Source organism: Ochotona princeps, chromosome 11 (genome assembly GCF_030435755.1).
Source record: "Ochotona princeps isolate mOchPri1 chromosome 11, mOchPri1.hap1, whole genome shotgun sequence".
Classification (NCBI taxonomy): Eukaryota; Metazoa; Chordata; class Mammalia; order Lagomorpha; family Ochotonidae; genus Ochotona; species Ochotona princeps.
The window spans coordinates 58,613,639-58,627,888 of NC_080842.1; the positions used below are offsets into that span (position 1 = coordinate 58,613,639).

The window sequence follows — 14,250 nt, forward strand, 5'->3', positions numbered from 1 at the left end:
TAGCAAGAAAAATCACCTCCTAAAAGAAGAGAAGTTCTTGCCAGGCCCCACTGTGTTAGCAATACCAACAGACAACCGTAGCCACAGCCCCAACTAGCAAAACAATATCCAAAGCTTTTAAAAGACTTTTTTTTTCATTTTATTCGAGATTATTGTGGAGAAAAAAATTATGTTCAGTATATTTCGAAAATTGCTGGGATTTTGTATATTTGATACCAGCTATGAAACCTTGAGTAGGAAAACAAAGGAAAATAAGTAAGATTACTGAGGATTATAGAAGGTCAGAAATACCTCAGTTCGGGCCCATGCAGCAGCCTAGGGCTAAAGTCCTTGCCTTGCACTCGCCAGGACCCTATATGGGCTCTGGTTCTGATCCCGGCAGCTCCACTTCCCATCCAGCTCCCTGCTTGTGGCCTGGGAAAGCAGTTGAGGACGGCCCAGAGCCTTAGGACCCTGCACCTGCATGAGAGACCTGGAAGAGGTTCCTGGCTCCTGGCTTCAGATCTGCTCAGCTCCAGCTGTTGCAGACACTTGCTTTGGGGAGTGAATTAGCAGATGGAAGATCTTCCCCTCTGTCTCTGCTCCTCTCTGTATATCTGCCTTCCAATAAAAATAAATAAATCTTACCCCCAAAAACCTCAATTCAAACATGTTAACTAGTAAAATAGTCTTAAAATTTGAGAGGAGTCACACAGTTTGAAAAGAATTAAATTCAAGAAATGCATAGTAAAAGCTCTAAGTGTCACATGGAATTCAAATGAGCGTCAATTCTAGCTAAGCACAGTTTTATTTCAGAGCATCCAATGCAATGATAAACAGATACTCTGAACAGTTGCACCAAGAAAGAAGCTATCACGTCAGAGATTTAAACGGATTTTATCTCTCTGATAACTGTCCTTTAGATAGCCTTATCTATGTCTAGAAAGAAAAAGTAGAGAATGTTAGAATAAACTTTTTTTTTAAGATTTATTTTATTTTTATTGCAAAGTCAGACATACAGAAAGGAGGAGAGATAGGGAAGAAGATCTTCAGTCCGATGATTCACTCCTCAAGTGGTTGCAATGGCCGGAGCTGCGCTGATCTGAAGTCAGGAACCTCGACCCTCTTCCGGATCTCCCACGTGGATGCAGGGTCCTAAGTCTTTGGGCCACCCTCCACTGCTTTCCCAGGCCACAAGCAGGGAGCTGGATGGGAAGTGAGGCTGCTGGGGTTAGAACTGGCACCCATAAGGGATCCTGGTGCGTTCAAGGCGAGGACTTCAGCCCCAGGCTACCATGCTGGGCCCAAAATAAACTTCTTAGTAATTCAAAGTAAAAATTTAAGTAGAGGAGAAGGGCCCCTAAGCCATGAAATGCTAACAGAAAGAACAGAGTCCTTGGGGGCAATCCCTGCAGTCCATGCTGTCACCACCTGGCCTTCATGAAGGGCATGCAGTGTAGTGTGCCACTTCCACCCAGGCTCACCATCCTGGCCTCAGAACAGTTACAGAGTTGGTCAAAGGCAGGCTAGAAAACTGCCTTGGAAGGATTAGAACCAGGGACTCCATAATCATCTGGTCTCCACTCCGTGTTGTATCTGTGGTCAGAAATGAACCTCACAGGAACTTCCAGGTTCTTCTGGTCTACACTGGCCACCATGTAACATGGTGTCAGTCACTCTCTATACTAAGCAAGCCTCCACGCAGCTTCCTGTGTGTGCATGGCAATCTTCAGTGGCACTCAATATCAGTCCCCAACTTCTCCATCACACAATCAGCTATGTGAGGAACATACCTGGCATATAGACAATCCATGAGCGACCTCACTAGGTCCTTGGCATCAACCAGAATATGGTCTCATTCCTTCAGCTCACTGGGATCTCCTCTTTCTTTTTAGGTTTTAATCTATCCTTTTCTATAAACCTCTAATCTCTCCAACTACGCACTCCCTTATGGTTACCCACTTTCTTGCTTCCCCATGCCATTGCCGCACTCTTGTTCCTTCCAGAATACAATTCTATCCATTACTTCTAAGTGTCAAGATTTCATTAGTTCTTATGTACACATACCACATCTTTATCCATTCCTCAGCTGACAGACACCTGCATTGATACCATGTATTTGGCTGCAATAAATATGGGAGTTCAGACATCTCTATCATATGCGAATTTCTTTTAGATAGATTCCCCAAAGTGGGTTGGCTGAGTCATATGGTATATCTGTTTTAGTTTTCTGAGGCATCTTCACACAGTTTTCCATAGTGTCTGTATCAATCCCCATTCTCATCAACACTGTATTAGAGTTCCTTTTTTCTTCCCAGTTTTGCTATTTTTTTTACTTATGAATAATAGCCATTCTAAATGGAAGAAGATAATACCCAATTGTCAGTTCTATTTGCATTTCCCTGATGGCTATATATCCTCAACATTTTTTGTATAAAGTGTAGGGGTTTTATTCCAATCTGCTACATGTAGAAGTGCAATTTTACAAGCCCCTATTTAAGAGACTGTCCTTTCTCCAAGCAGTGTTTTCAGCATATCTACCAAAGAGAAACTGGTTGTAGATATGTGTATTTAATTCTGTGGCTTCTTTTCTCTTTTCTTTTTTTTTTGTAAAATATTTATTCAATTTGTCAAAATTATAGAGAGAAGGAGAAACAGAGAGAGAGCTCTTCCATCTACTAGTTCACTTCTCAAATGGCCACAATGACCAGAGCTGAGCACATGAGAATAGTGGAGCCAGGAGCTTGTTCCGGGTCTCCTACGGGTGAAAGGGTCAATGTCTTGTGCCTTCTTCCACTGCTTTCCCAGGCCATTAGCAGGGAGCTAGAACAGAAAATGGAACAGCTTGGACTAGAATCAGTACCAAGATGGAATGCTAGAACCACCGGCAGAGGACTAACCTGCAATACCACTGCACTGGTTCCAATATTCAGGTTTATATTCTGTTCTACTTTTAGGTCAGTATCATGTAGTTTCAGTTACAACAGCCCTGTAGTCCATCTTGAAATCTGGTATTGTGGTGCCTCCAGTTTTGATTTTATTACTGTGTCACTATCACCACAATCTGATTCCAGAACCTGCTCATCACTCCAAAAGAAGCCTTACACTTGTCCACAGTCACTGCCCGACCAGCGCCCACTAGCAACCACAAGCTCCTTGCCCCAGCGACTTGCCCATTCTGGATGTTCCATGTAAAGAGAACCATATACCAGTTATATAGAGACGTTAACTAAAATCTTCATTAATGAAAGACTTTGAAACATAAAAACTGCAAAAGGACAGCCTGCAGACCTGTAGGAGATAAGAGGGGAAGCTAGCAAAGGAGCAGTGGGAAAGCAGCGGCGACACCCGAGCACAGAGCCAGGCAGGCCTGTGGTGAACAAGCCAGACCCAGACGGAAACACGCTGAGCAAAACGATGTTCTCCCATCTTAGAGCCTCAAGTCAAAATATATAACTGAAAATGAAAAAAGAGGGATATTCAAAGGTGTGAGAGTCACCCTGGCAAAGAAGCAACCAACCTAAACAGGGTAGTGATTATGAAGAAGCAAAAATCGAGGAAAGAGAAATACACAAAGTCTGTCATGGCTCACATTTCAGACAAAAGAGGACCAAAAAATGATTAAATGACATAGAAAGTCACAAAGACATCCACAAGAACAAAAAAACTAGAAGAAGCACGTTTTAAACAAAGACAGGGGCCCGAGCTATGGTGTAACAAAATCTACCACTGCATTTGGTCACTTCCAAGACAGCTGTTTTTGTGCACACTAGCATCCACAACAATGAGGTCTGACCGTAACTGCTGTCAGCCAGACACTGGTCATGAACTCTTCTGGAGGGCTGTCCATGAGCAAACTCGGCCCTAGCTCTCAACACTGTCATGTCCTCAAGTCAGAACTGCGAACTACCTCGGAGAGACAACTCCCACGCCCTGGGCTCAGCACCTAACTACACTGGCAGGCAAACAGAGCAAGTAGGACACCCGTCTGACACCAGACAAGTAAATCCACAGCAACCATCCCAGGGAACAGGACCTACCAAAGGAAGAACCTGCAAATACACGCAGTGGGGTCAGGTCTGTGAGTTCCATATGGCCTAACGGGCTCCTTATCACATTCTTTTAGAAAAAGAAGTTCACAGCAGCGAGGGCTGACGGGAGAATCCCCTGTCCCACCGCCATCATGCTGCTACGTGAACCACCACTTACACATACAGTCTGGCACCCTGTCGACCACTTTTTCCTTCAGCTTTCCCGCTGCCCCTCAGAAGGCCTTACTGCTAGTTTATAACCCTTTTTGTTGACAAAAAATAAGCTGAGATCATGTCCACATTCCTCTTTTCAAAATCACCACAAACCCTTTCGATCGCACTTGCTTTAGTGGTAGCATTCCCATGCCCGGCTTCTGAAGGGTTTGGGGGGAAGCCCAGGGAAGCCCAGGGAAGCGGGAGGCACTTGGGATTACAGGGCCTCCCTTCTCCATGGGCCTTGCAACAGGTACCCTGGGGGAAGAGAAATGCATTCCACCCCGTGTGGCTCAGCGCGATTCACAAACTGCAGGCTAGCATTTTGAAATGTCATTTTTATTGATCTCCATTTGATGTTCCATTTGCCTTTCCTAGAGTATACAAATTATGTTTATGGCACTTCTCTAATAGCAGACCTTGAAAATCTCCGTCTAAATGAGTTCGGAAAAAAATTATATAACCAAATGAAATCTCCAACTAAACAAAACTATCTGGATACACATAAATTAATGCTGATTTTAGCACTCAAATATATCTTCCCTAACACTTCACAGGTCACAATAAGGGTGCAAACATACTACATAATGGAATAATAACACATTCCAGAACCTAACAGGCAGCTAACAACAGTCAGGAAAAAGCAAATCTCAGGTACGAAAAATAAATCTCTCACCTCACCACATTTAAAACATAAAGCATCATTCAAAGAGTCAGATTAAAAAAATGAACATCAAATCCCATTCTGTAAACGTAGGAATCTGTGAAGCACTGTCAGCCCACAATAAAATCCCATAACAAAGGACAATTTATCTTCCAGCCACAATCATTCCCTTCTAAAGATTTCCAGAACAAATTAGTCAAAGAAAAGCTATTGTTACTGTGCATTAAGAGGTGAAGTTTGGGTTATAGAATAGGTTTAAAGTTTAAATGTAGTTTGCTACTTTCAAATACAGTCATTATTCAATAAGCCAACTTACACAGGGGTTGTACAGAGCTAAATTATCCACACAGAAAACAATGGCCATCTCCGGTAAGAGTGCATTCCCACAACAGGAAAAAAAAAAAAAGATTCTTAAACCACAAACCCACTAAGAAAATAAAGAATGAGCTCCATTTTTTCAAGAAGAAACAAAAGCCAACACGTTAATAAAACTCCCTTATCATAAGGCACTGAAATTATTAATTTAAATGTTTAACAAAATGTTAAAAGAATTATTTACCTGAAAGGCAAAATAAGAGAGAAAGACAATCTTCTGTCCGCTGGTTCACTTGCCAAATGGCCTCTACAGCTGGGACTGGGCCAAGCAGAAGCCAGGAGCCTGGAACTCCCTCTGGGTCTCCCACCTGGTGCAAGCACTCGGCCATTTTCCACTGCTTTCCCAGGCCCATCATCGGGCCAGGTCAGAAGTGGGACGAGCGGGACTACATCCGGCACCAGCAAGGTATTCTGGCATCACAGGTGGCAGTCTAACTCAGTGCGCCACAAGGCACACCCCTTATTTCAAACTTAAAAAATTTTTTTTTTCTTTGTGAGGCAAAAGAGAGAACTCTCTTGCCCTGGTTCCCTCCCGATGCCTCAATGGCTCTGATCCAGGATGTGAGGCCGGAGCTGGGAATTCAATCCATGTCCCCCACACAGATGGGAAACACTCAAGTATCCGAGCCATCACCACTGCCTCCGGGCTCTACATTTGCTCAAGTTCGGAACAGAGCTGGGCATTGACTTTAGGTTCCTCCAAATGGACTCAGGCATCTTAAGTTCTGTTAACTATCAGGACAAATATCTGCCTCAGATTACAAGCTTTCTCCTCCACACACACACAAAAAAAAATACAGCATAAGAGCATCAGTTACAAAGTGAGCAGTGAAATCAATGACACTGCATTTGAGAAAGCTTCAACTTCTACCTGTCTTCCCACAGAACGGATCACCTGACAGCCATGGGGCCTGCAGCTCCTGATGCACAGCACCTGGTCTTTCCTGGGACATTCTGCTTCAGACTAAATAACCTTCAGATACGTCTCAACTCCATTATTAGTATTTTAGGTTGTTCCACAAGGAATTGTCATAAAGTGAAAACTTGGGGCAGGCGTGCAACACACAGTGGTTAAGTTGCCAACCAAGAAACCCACAGACCATATGCAGTGCCTGGTTCAAGTCCCAGCTGCTCCACTTCCAATGCAACTTCCTGCTAATGTCCACCCTGGGAGACGGCAGGTGCTGGCTCCAGTACTGGGGTCCCTGTTGTCCACACAGGAGATGCAGGCTGAGTTCTAGGCTTCCAGCTTAGAGCTGGGCAGCCATGGCTGCTGCTGGCACTTGGGGAGTGAACAAGCAGATGTAAGAACTCTTTTCATCTGTCTCTGTTCTAAATAAAATGAAATTAAATAATTTTTAAAAAATGAAATCTTATGTTTCAATAGCAACCCAAACTAGGGACTTTTTTAAATTAATATTTCTATTTCTAAAATTTAATTTAATTGTATTATTTATGACAAAAGTGAGGAGATAGCAGATCCATGTGGGCCTCTGATTAGCATAGAGGGGTCGGGGTTGGGGGTGAATGAGATAAATGTTTTTGTTTTCCCTCCTATATCCACGGAGGAGGGAGGGGGTTGGTGAAACAGCACCACTCCTTGCTGTCAGACTACATCAGCTTCAGAGGTCAAGGCAGACTTTGCTGTCACCTAGAGACCCTGATGGAGGAAGGAATGTTTCAAGGCTTTTACTTGAGTGGTTCTGGTTGTTTTGAGTTGTTGTTGGCTTTGTTGTATCACAGGTGAGAAATCCTAAGGCCAACCATGTCTACCTCAGTGTGTCCACAAACCTAGATGCTTGTTGTAAAACCTCGCCTTCTTTGCATCTTCCGTTCGCTTAGATGATACACGGGACTCAGCAACTGAGGAGGTCCAGAGGAACATGTGCTCTGGGGCTGGAACACATGTCAAAGTGATTTTCCCTGAGGTCAGGGATCAAGCCCAGTGGTCTACTTGGGCAGCCCTCTAAGGACCCCACCTGGGAGGTCATCAGACCTGACTCTTATGCACAACAGCTGGTGTAAGGTCAAGCCCAGACCACCCCCTGCACTAGGGCACGCACATACAGTGGGGGAGCATCTGCCTGGACAGTCCTGTCCCTAGTCTCAACTTCCAGCACTTACAGTGCTTTGCAGGTACTTAGAGCATCTGCCTGGACAGTCCTGTCCCTAGTCTCAACTTCCAGCACTTACAGTACTTTGCAGGTACTTAGAGCATCTGCCTGGACAGTCCTGTCCCTAGTCTCAACTTCCAGCACTTACAGTACTTTGCAGGTACTTAGAGCATCTGCCTGGACAGTCCTGTCCCTAGTCTCAACTTCCAGCACTTACAGTACTTTGCAGGTACTTAGAGCATCTGCCTGGACAGTCCTGTCTCTAGTCTCAACTTCCAGCACTTACAGTACTTTGCAGGTACTTAGAGCATCTGCCTGGACAGTCCTGTCCCTAGTCCCAACTTCCAGCACTTACAGTATTTTGCAGGTACTCTAGCCTAGCCCAGTCTACCCCCAGGCCTGGCTCTTATCAAGTGCCTGCAGGTGCCACGGCCCAGTTGCAACCCTGAAAAACTCCTACCAGGCCCACCACGAGCCCCGGCTTTTGCGCATGCACATGTCAGCAGGTACTGCAGCCCAGACCATGTAGGCCATCCCCAATCCTAGCATTTTTGTACCCTGGTGGGTACAGTGGCTTAACATAACCCATAACCCAGCCTCCATCCCAGTACCAGCTCATGCTGGTAAGTGTTGCAGCCTAGTCGGCCCAGCCCAAGTATCCGCCAGTTCCCAGCTTTTGTGGGCACTGCTGGATGCTGCAGTCCAGCCTGGCCAACCCACTGACAGTCTGTTTTTTGCCAGCAAGTGCTGTAGCCTAGCCCAGCCTGGCCCACCCCCAGTACAAGTTCTTACACTCCCTGGTGGATGCTGTGGCCTAGCTGAGGCAACTCCAAAGAACCCCTACCAGGTCCACTCCCAACCCCAATTCTTGCACATGCTGGCAGGTGCTGCAACACAGCCTGGCATGGCCCACCTTCAGTCCCAGCACTATGTGAACCAGCAGGGTATTAGGCCAGCCTGGCCTGGTCTGCCCCAGACTAGGGACTTCCTAACAATGTCTTCTGCACACAGCAAAATATTCACAATACAGGTTGGGGGTGAACCCTGTTTACAAGTTTGCTAAGGAGCAAATCAATGACTCAATTCCAATCCACCCAATACAACATTTTGACAATGAAGATCATAAAAAGTATCTACTTCATAGCTTAAAAAAATTGGAAATTAGAGGTTAGTGTTTCAAAACAAATTTTACATTAAGTCATCATGACACTGGATTTGGTAACAGATTCTTAATTATGATATCAAAATAAAAAGCTGACAAACTGAACTTCATGAACATTTCAAATCCTTACACATCCAAAAATACCAAGGAAGAAAAAAGACAATCTACAGAATGGGAGAACATACTTGCAAATCACCTGAGTAAGATGTAATTTCTGGAACATATAAAGAACTTCAAGGGGGCGGTGCAATGGCTCAACTAGCTAATCCTCCTGCTGTAAGCACCAGCATTCCATATGGGTGCTGGTTCATGTCCCGCTGCTCCACTTCCCATCCAGCTCCCTGCCTGTGGCCTGGGAAAGCAACAGAGGTTGGCCTAAAGCCTTGGACCCTGTACCCGTGTGGAAGACCCAGAAGAAGCTCCTTGTTCCTGGCTTTAGATCAGCTTAGCTCTGGCCATTGTGGCCATTTGGGGAGTGAACCAGTGGATAGAAGATCTTTTTCTCTGTCTCTCCTTCTCTCTGTAAGCCTGCCTTTCCTGGAAAAATAAATAAGTCTTTAAAACAAAACAAACATTTCAGTGGGGATGAGAATTTGGCTCAGCAGTTAGGACAACTTGGGGTGACCTTATCCAACTGTAGAGTACCTGGGTTGACGGCCTAGCTTCCACACTCCACTTGCTTCTTAAAGGAGGTAGCAGGTGGTGGCACAGAGGACTAAGTCACTGTCACCTGTGTGGGTGATTCAGTTGGAGCTCTCAGCTTCTGGCTTCAGCTTGGCCAAACCCAGCCCCAGCTATTGTGGGCATCTAGTATGTGAACCACTAGGTACAAGATATATCTTAATCTCTGTCATGACAAATTTAAAAAAAAAAAAAGAGAGAGAGAAGGAGGAAAAAGGAACTCCTATAACTCAGCATCTTCCATTTGCTGGTTCATTACCCTAATGGTTACAAAAACCAGGACAGAGCCTCATACTCCATCCTCATCTCAATGGGGATGGGCCCTCTTCCTCTGCTGGCTGCTCTGGTTCCGGTCCAGCTTCCTGCCTTCCTGATAAGGCAGCAGATGGTCAAGTGCTTGGCTGCCTGCCTGCCTTCAGTGGGACTAGGATGGAGTTCCTGGGGCCTGGCTTCAGCCCGGCTCAGACACAGCCATTATGGTAATTTAGGGAGTAAGCCTAAATTTAGGGATGGAAGCTTGTTTACTCTTCCTCTCTCTTCTCCATCTCTCTCTGTGGTTGCCTTTCAAATATATCAATAAAGAAATCCTTTCTTCAAAAACAGATGATGGACTCAAAGACAGACACAAATAGCCAAAAAGCACATGAAAAGATGATCAATATCATTAGTAATGAGGGAAATAGAAATCAAAACCTCAAGATGCCACTTTACAAGTACTATGAAAGCTATGAGTAAAAACCAGTAAAAGCTGAGTGCTGGCAAACCTGTGGAGCAGTGCCTGGACACTGCTGCTGGGAATGTAGATGGGCAGCCACTGTGAGAGATGCTGGAAACCTCAAAAAACTAAGCAGGCCACCGTATGAGCCAGCAGTTCCACTTCAGTGGCACTAGTCCCCTACTGACAGTATATCCCTCAAAGAATGGAAAACAGGGTCTCAGATATTTTGTATCTGGATATTGTGGTGTTCAGAAAAACCCACAATTTGTGAACAACACAGGAGACCATCAACAGATGAGTGAATCAACAAAGTGTGCTGCAGAAGGAATGCTAGACATAGGACTACCAGTCAGCCATCAACAGGCAGGAAGTTCTGACATACAGGCTATCTCACTGAGGAGCCTTGAGAACACTATGGTAAGAGAAATTAGGCACACACAGAAACACAAATACTGTAAAATGAAACTTCAATACACCAGTAGGATTGGCTAATGTCATAGCAGCCAAAAGTAGACTACAGGTCACCCGAGTTTATAATAAAAGTGGGAAAGGCGGGGGGCTGGTGTGATGGCTCAATGTCTAAATCCTCACCTTGCAAAGTCCAGGATCCCATATGGGCTCAGGTTTGTGTCTGGCTGTTCCACTTCCCATCCAGCTCCCTGCTTGTGGCCTGGGAAAGCAGTCGAGGATGGCCCAAAACCTTGAGATCCGAAAGGAGGAAGAAGCTCCTAGCTTCAAACAAGCTCAGTATTTGGGGACTGAACCAGCAGACAGATCTTTCCTTTGTCTCTGCTTCTTTTGGTAAATCTGACCTTACCTGCCTTTCCAATAAAAAGAAAGAAAAAAGAAAGGAAAAAATGTGGGAAGGGGATTTACTACATCGTTACAGTTTATTTATTATTTATTTATTTGAAAGTCAAGAGTTACACAGAAAGACGGAGAAACATCTTCCATCTGCTGCTTCACTCCCCAGATGGCAACAGTGAGGCTGGCCTAGGCTGAAACTTCATGAGTACAGGGGCCCAAGGATTTGGTCTATCTTATGGTGAGTTCTCAGGTACATTGGCAGGGAGCTAGATCACAAGTGCAGTAGCCAGGACTCAAACCATCCACCCCTAGAGGATGCCAGCATGGTTAATGGTAGCTTAACCTACTGTACCACACACAACGCCAGTCGCACGGTGGTAGTTGGTGTCTGAGATAATGAAGAACATTTGGAAGTAAATAGTGGTTACACAACACTGTGAATGCAATTAACACCACCGAATGTACACTCAAGAATAATTAAAATGGCAGATTTTATATGATGTATATTTTATCACATAAATAAAAGCAAACTTTAAGGCATAGGAAACGCCAACAAAGAAACGAAACATTATAGCTGAAATAATTCAGAAAAACAGCCCCCAGCTGTACCTGTCTACACACTGTGTTCGGGACAGAGGAGGAAGAAATCTTCGGTGATGAGCTTCTCGGGCAGCAAGTCGGGCAGGTGACAGCTGGAAAAAGGACAAGATCTACTCAGTATTCTAGAGAACGGGCTCAACGTCCAGAAAGCCTGGGCTCACATTCTCACAATGGGCTCTAGAAATCCAAGCAGCACAATGTTGAATGCAAACGTTCACTTCAGGAGAAAATAAAACAAGACTGTGAAAACTAGGGCAACTTCAAGTAACACCTAACACATGAAAGCACTGAGATGAACCCCCACAAGGCGATCTTCAGACATTCCCAGGAGTAGCATAATAAACGGCACACAGCCCAAAATCTCTGATCACAGCTTTCAGAAACTAACTGGAACTGAATCCAAGGGCATATCACGCTCCTAACGGTAGGAGCTAGATACAGCTGTGTAACGACAGCAGTTAGAGAAAGCTATACTGCCAAAGGAGCCAGATGAAGGATGCTCAATGCAAATGCCTCAAGAGTGTGTTTTCCTAACACTTCATCAATGACTGAGACCTAGACTACTGAGGGAGATACCTACAGGGAATTTGTACACACAGTACTATGAAATGAGTAATGCACACCCCCAAAATGAAACATGCCAAAGCACAACCTCCAAGTTGATGGTACAGCCTGCGCACCCCTAATTCAAAAGTTCCAAACCCTAAATCCAAAGCTTTTCACACTTCTCACTGTGGGCTTCTAGATAAGGGATACTCAACCAGCAAAGACCATGCAAACATCCCCAAATTCTAAAAATCCAAAACCTAAACATGTCTCGCTCCAAGCATGTCAGCTAAGGAAATACTCAACCTGTAGCTAGAGTGGGGCTTTGGAGAAGCAATTAGGTCATGAGAAAAGGGCCTAGTGCATGGGACTCTTTGTACTTTGTCTTTCTGGGCCCAGCGCAGTGGCCTAGTGGCTAGAGTACTTGCCTTGAATGCGCCAGGATCCCATATGGGTGCCGGTTCTAATCCCGGTGGCTCCACTTCCCATCCAGCTCCCTGCTTGTGGCCTGGGAAAGCAGTTGAGGATGGCCCAATACATTGGGACCCTGCACCCGCGTGGGAGACCTGGAAAGAAGTTCCTGGCTCCTGGCTTTGGATTGGTGCAGTACCAGCCATTGCGGTCACTTGGGGAGTGAATAATCAGACGGAAGATCTTCCTCTCTGTCTTTCCTCCTCTCTGTATATCTGACTTTGCAATAATAAATAAATAAATCTTAAAAAAAAAAAAAAAAAAAGAACCTCATCTCTCTTTTTGCACCAAATGGGGATAAAACAAGAGAGCCATCTGTAAACAAGGAAGCAAGCTCTCAACAGATGCAAGATCTGCCAGAATCAACGGGAGGGCTATGGTTTAGGCCTGGCTATATTATTCTTGTTATAGGGCAGCCTGGGCCAAGATCCAGGGGGCCTGACTCCCAGTACTGACACTTCAGGAAACCTGAAGTTAGAGCAAGTGAGGCATCACGGGTAAGGTGAACCCATGCTATCGTCATTGTTCTGGACACTTCCCTCATTTAATGTCCCACCTACATGTTTTTATTGAGACCGTATCAGTGAGACTATTCCACACGTGAAGAGCTGTGTATTTACAGAGATTCAAGAAGTCCACAGACCTTTTCATCTTCCCACTGGAAAAAATTACAATCTTTCCTGTCTCTGCAGGCCGAGCAGGCATAAAATCTCCGTGTTTCCTCCTTCCCTTGAATCACCTTGACAAACAGCAGAGTGGGTCCTAGTTCCAGAACAGGGAAAAAGCATGTCAAACAACAGAACAGCTACAGGCATCAAGTTCTTAGGATTCGCTGCCCTGAAGTGGAATTCGCTTGGGATTAAATCACAGTGCATGGTAACCAAAGCCAACACTCTGGTCAGTTAGCCGTTCCCTCTGGCTCCTGGTCCCAGGGTTGACGGCTTAGCACACATGCATTTCTGAAAACTGCTCTGTCGCAATCGATTTAGCTGTGTCCACACAGTGACTGTCACAAACCTGAGGGTGAACAGTAAAACGGCCAAGGGGGCCCCGAGAGTCGGGCACCTGGCCGTCCCCCTCGTGGTCATCCCGGACACACCCTCTCCTCTGTCGGCCAGTTCAAGCGGGAAAGTGGAGCGCTCTCCAGAACTCAAGGGACTGAGAAAGAGAGCAAACCAACAAACGAAATCCTCAAGAATCTGCCCATAGTAACCATTCAAAACCTCATCTCTGCATATCCTCCACCTAGTGTCTCCGGAAAATACAACGGGAACAGCCCTGGCGCCAAACGCCCAACAGTGAAGGTCTCTCCCTCGGAGGGTTTCTGAAATAACTTAAAACACGACAACTCGGGAAGACAGATGAAAGCCAAGAGTCCTAAAAACCCAAGACTCTTCTAAGCCAGCCGCGGCCCTGGAGCCCGGCAGCCTGGCTGGGCCCAAACATGGACCCACCGTGAGGGCACAGCGGGGCGGGGGCGGCGGGATCCGGGGGAAACACCACTTCCACTCCCGAGCCCCCTCGCCTCCCCGCGCGCCCCTGCGTCTCCAAAGCCCCAAGATGGTCCCTGGAGGCTGCCATTTTCCTGCCGCCGTCCCGAAAGCCTCCGTCCGCCGCCGGGTCAGAAAGAGCGCCGCTGAGGAGCAGCGCGGGAACCACAGCGCCGCCGCGCGCCTCGGAGGAACCGGCCGCCGCGGCGACAGAGGCCACGCCCCGAAATGCGGCACCCCGTTCTCCCGGGGCTGCTCTCCAGCGGCCCCTAGCGGTTGGGCTCGCAGGTCACATGTCAGAGCCGGGAGATGAGATGCCTGGTGTTGGGCCCCACTGTTTCGGACGCGTGCGTGACCCATCAGAACCAATGCTGGGTCGGGCATTAATATCTAAAAGGG

General features: G+C 46.1%; 1 protein-coding gene across 9 annotated transcripts in view; it reads right to left on the reverse strand.

Annotated features, from left to right (window-relative positions):
- ZCCHC4 (zinc finger CCHC-type containing 4) overlaps positions 1-14,002 on the reverse strand; it is a 52,012-nt gene extending 38,010 nt beyond the window's left edge. For 3 of the 9 annotated variants that reach the window (XR_009246311.1, XR_009246310.1, XM_004579169.3), the window contains exons 1-3: positions 13,816-14,000; positions 13,005-13,123; positions 11,354-11,436 (exon numbers count right to left, since the gene is read on the reverse strand). Coding sequence is in view for 5 of the 9 variants with exons in the window: in XM_004579169.3 (XP_004579226.2) it covers positions 11,354-11,436; positions 13,005-13,123; positions 13,816-13,942 (329 nt within the window). In the remaining 4 variants the exon portion in view is untranslated. Of the gene's footprint in view, positions 1-1,463; positions 1,601-11,353; positions 11,437-13,004; positions 13,124-13,378; positions 13,536-13,815 lie in introns of those variants that run through there. The other 6 variants (XM_058670251.1, XM_058670249.1, XM_058670253.1 and 3 more) reach the window with 6 other exon arrangements.
- Between the last annotated feature and the right edge of the window lie 248 nt (positions 14,003-14,250).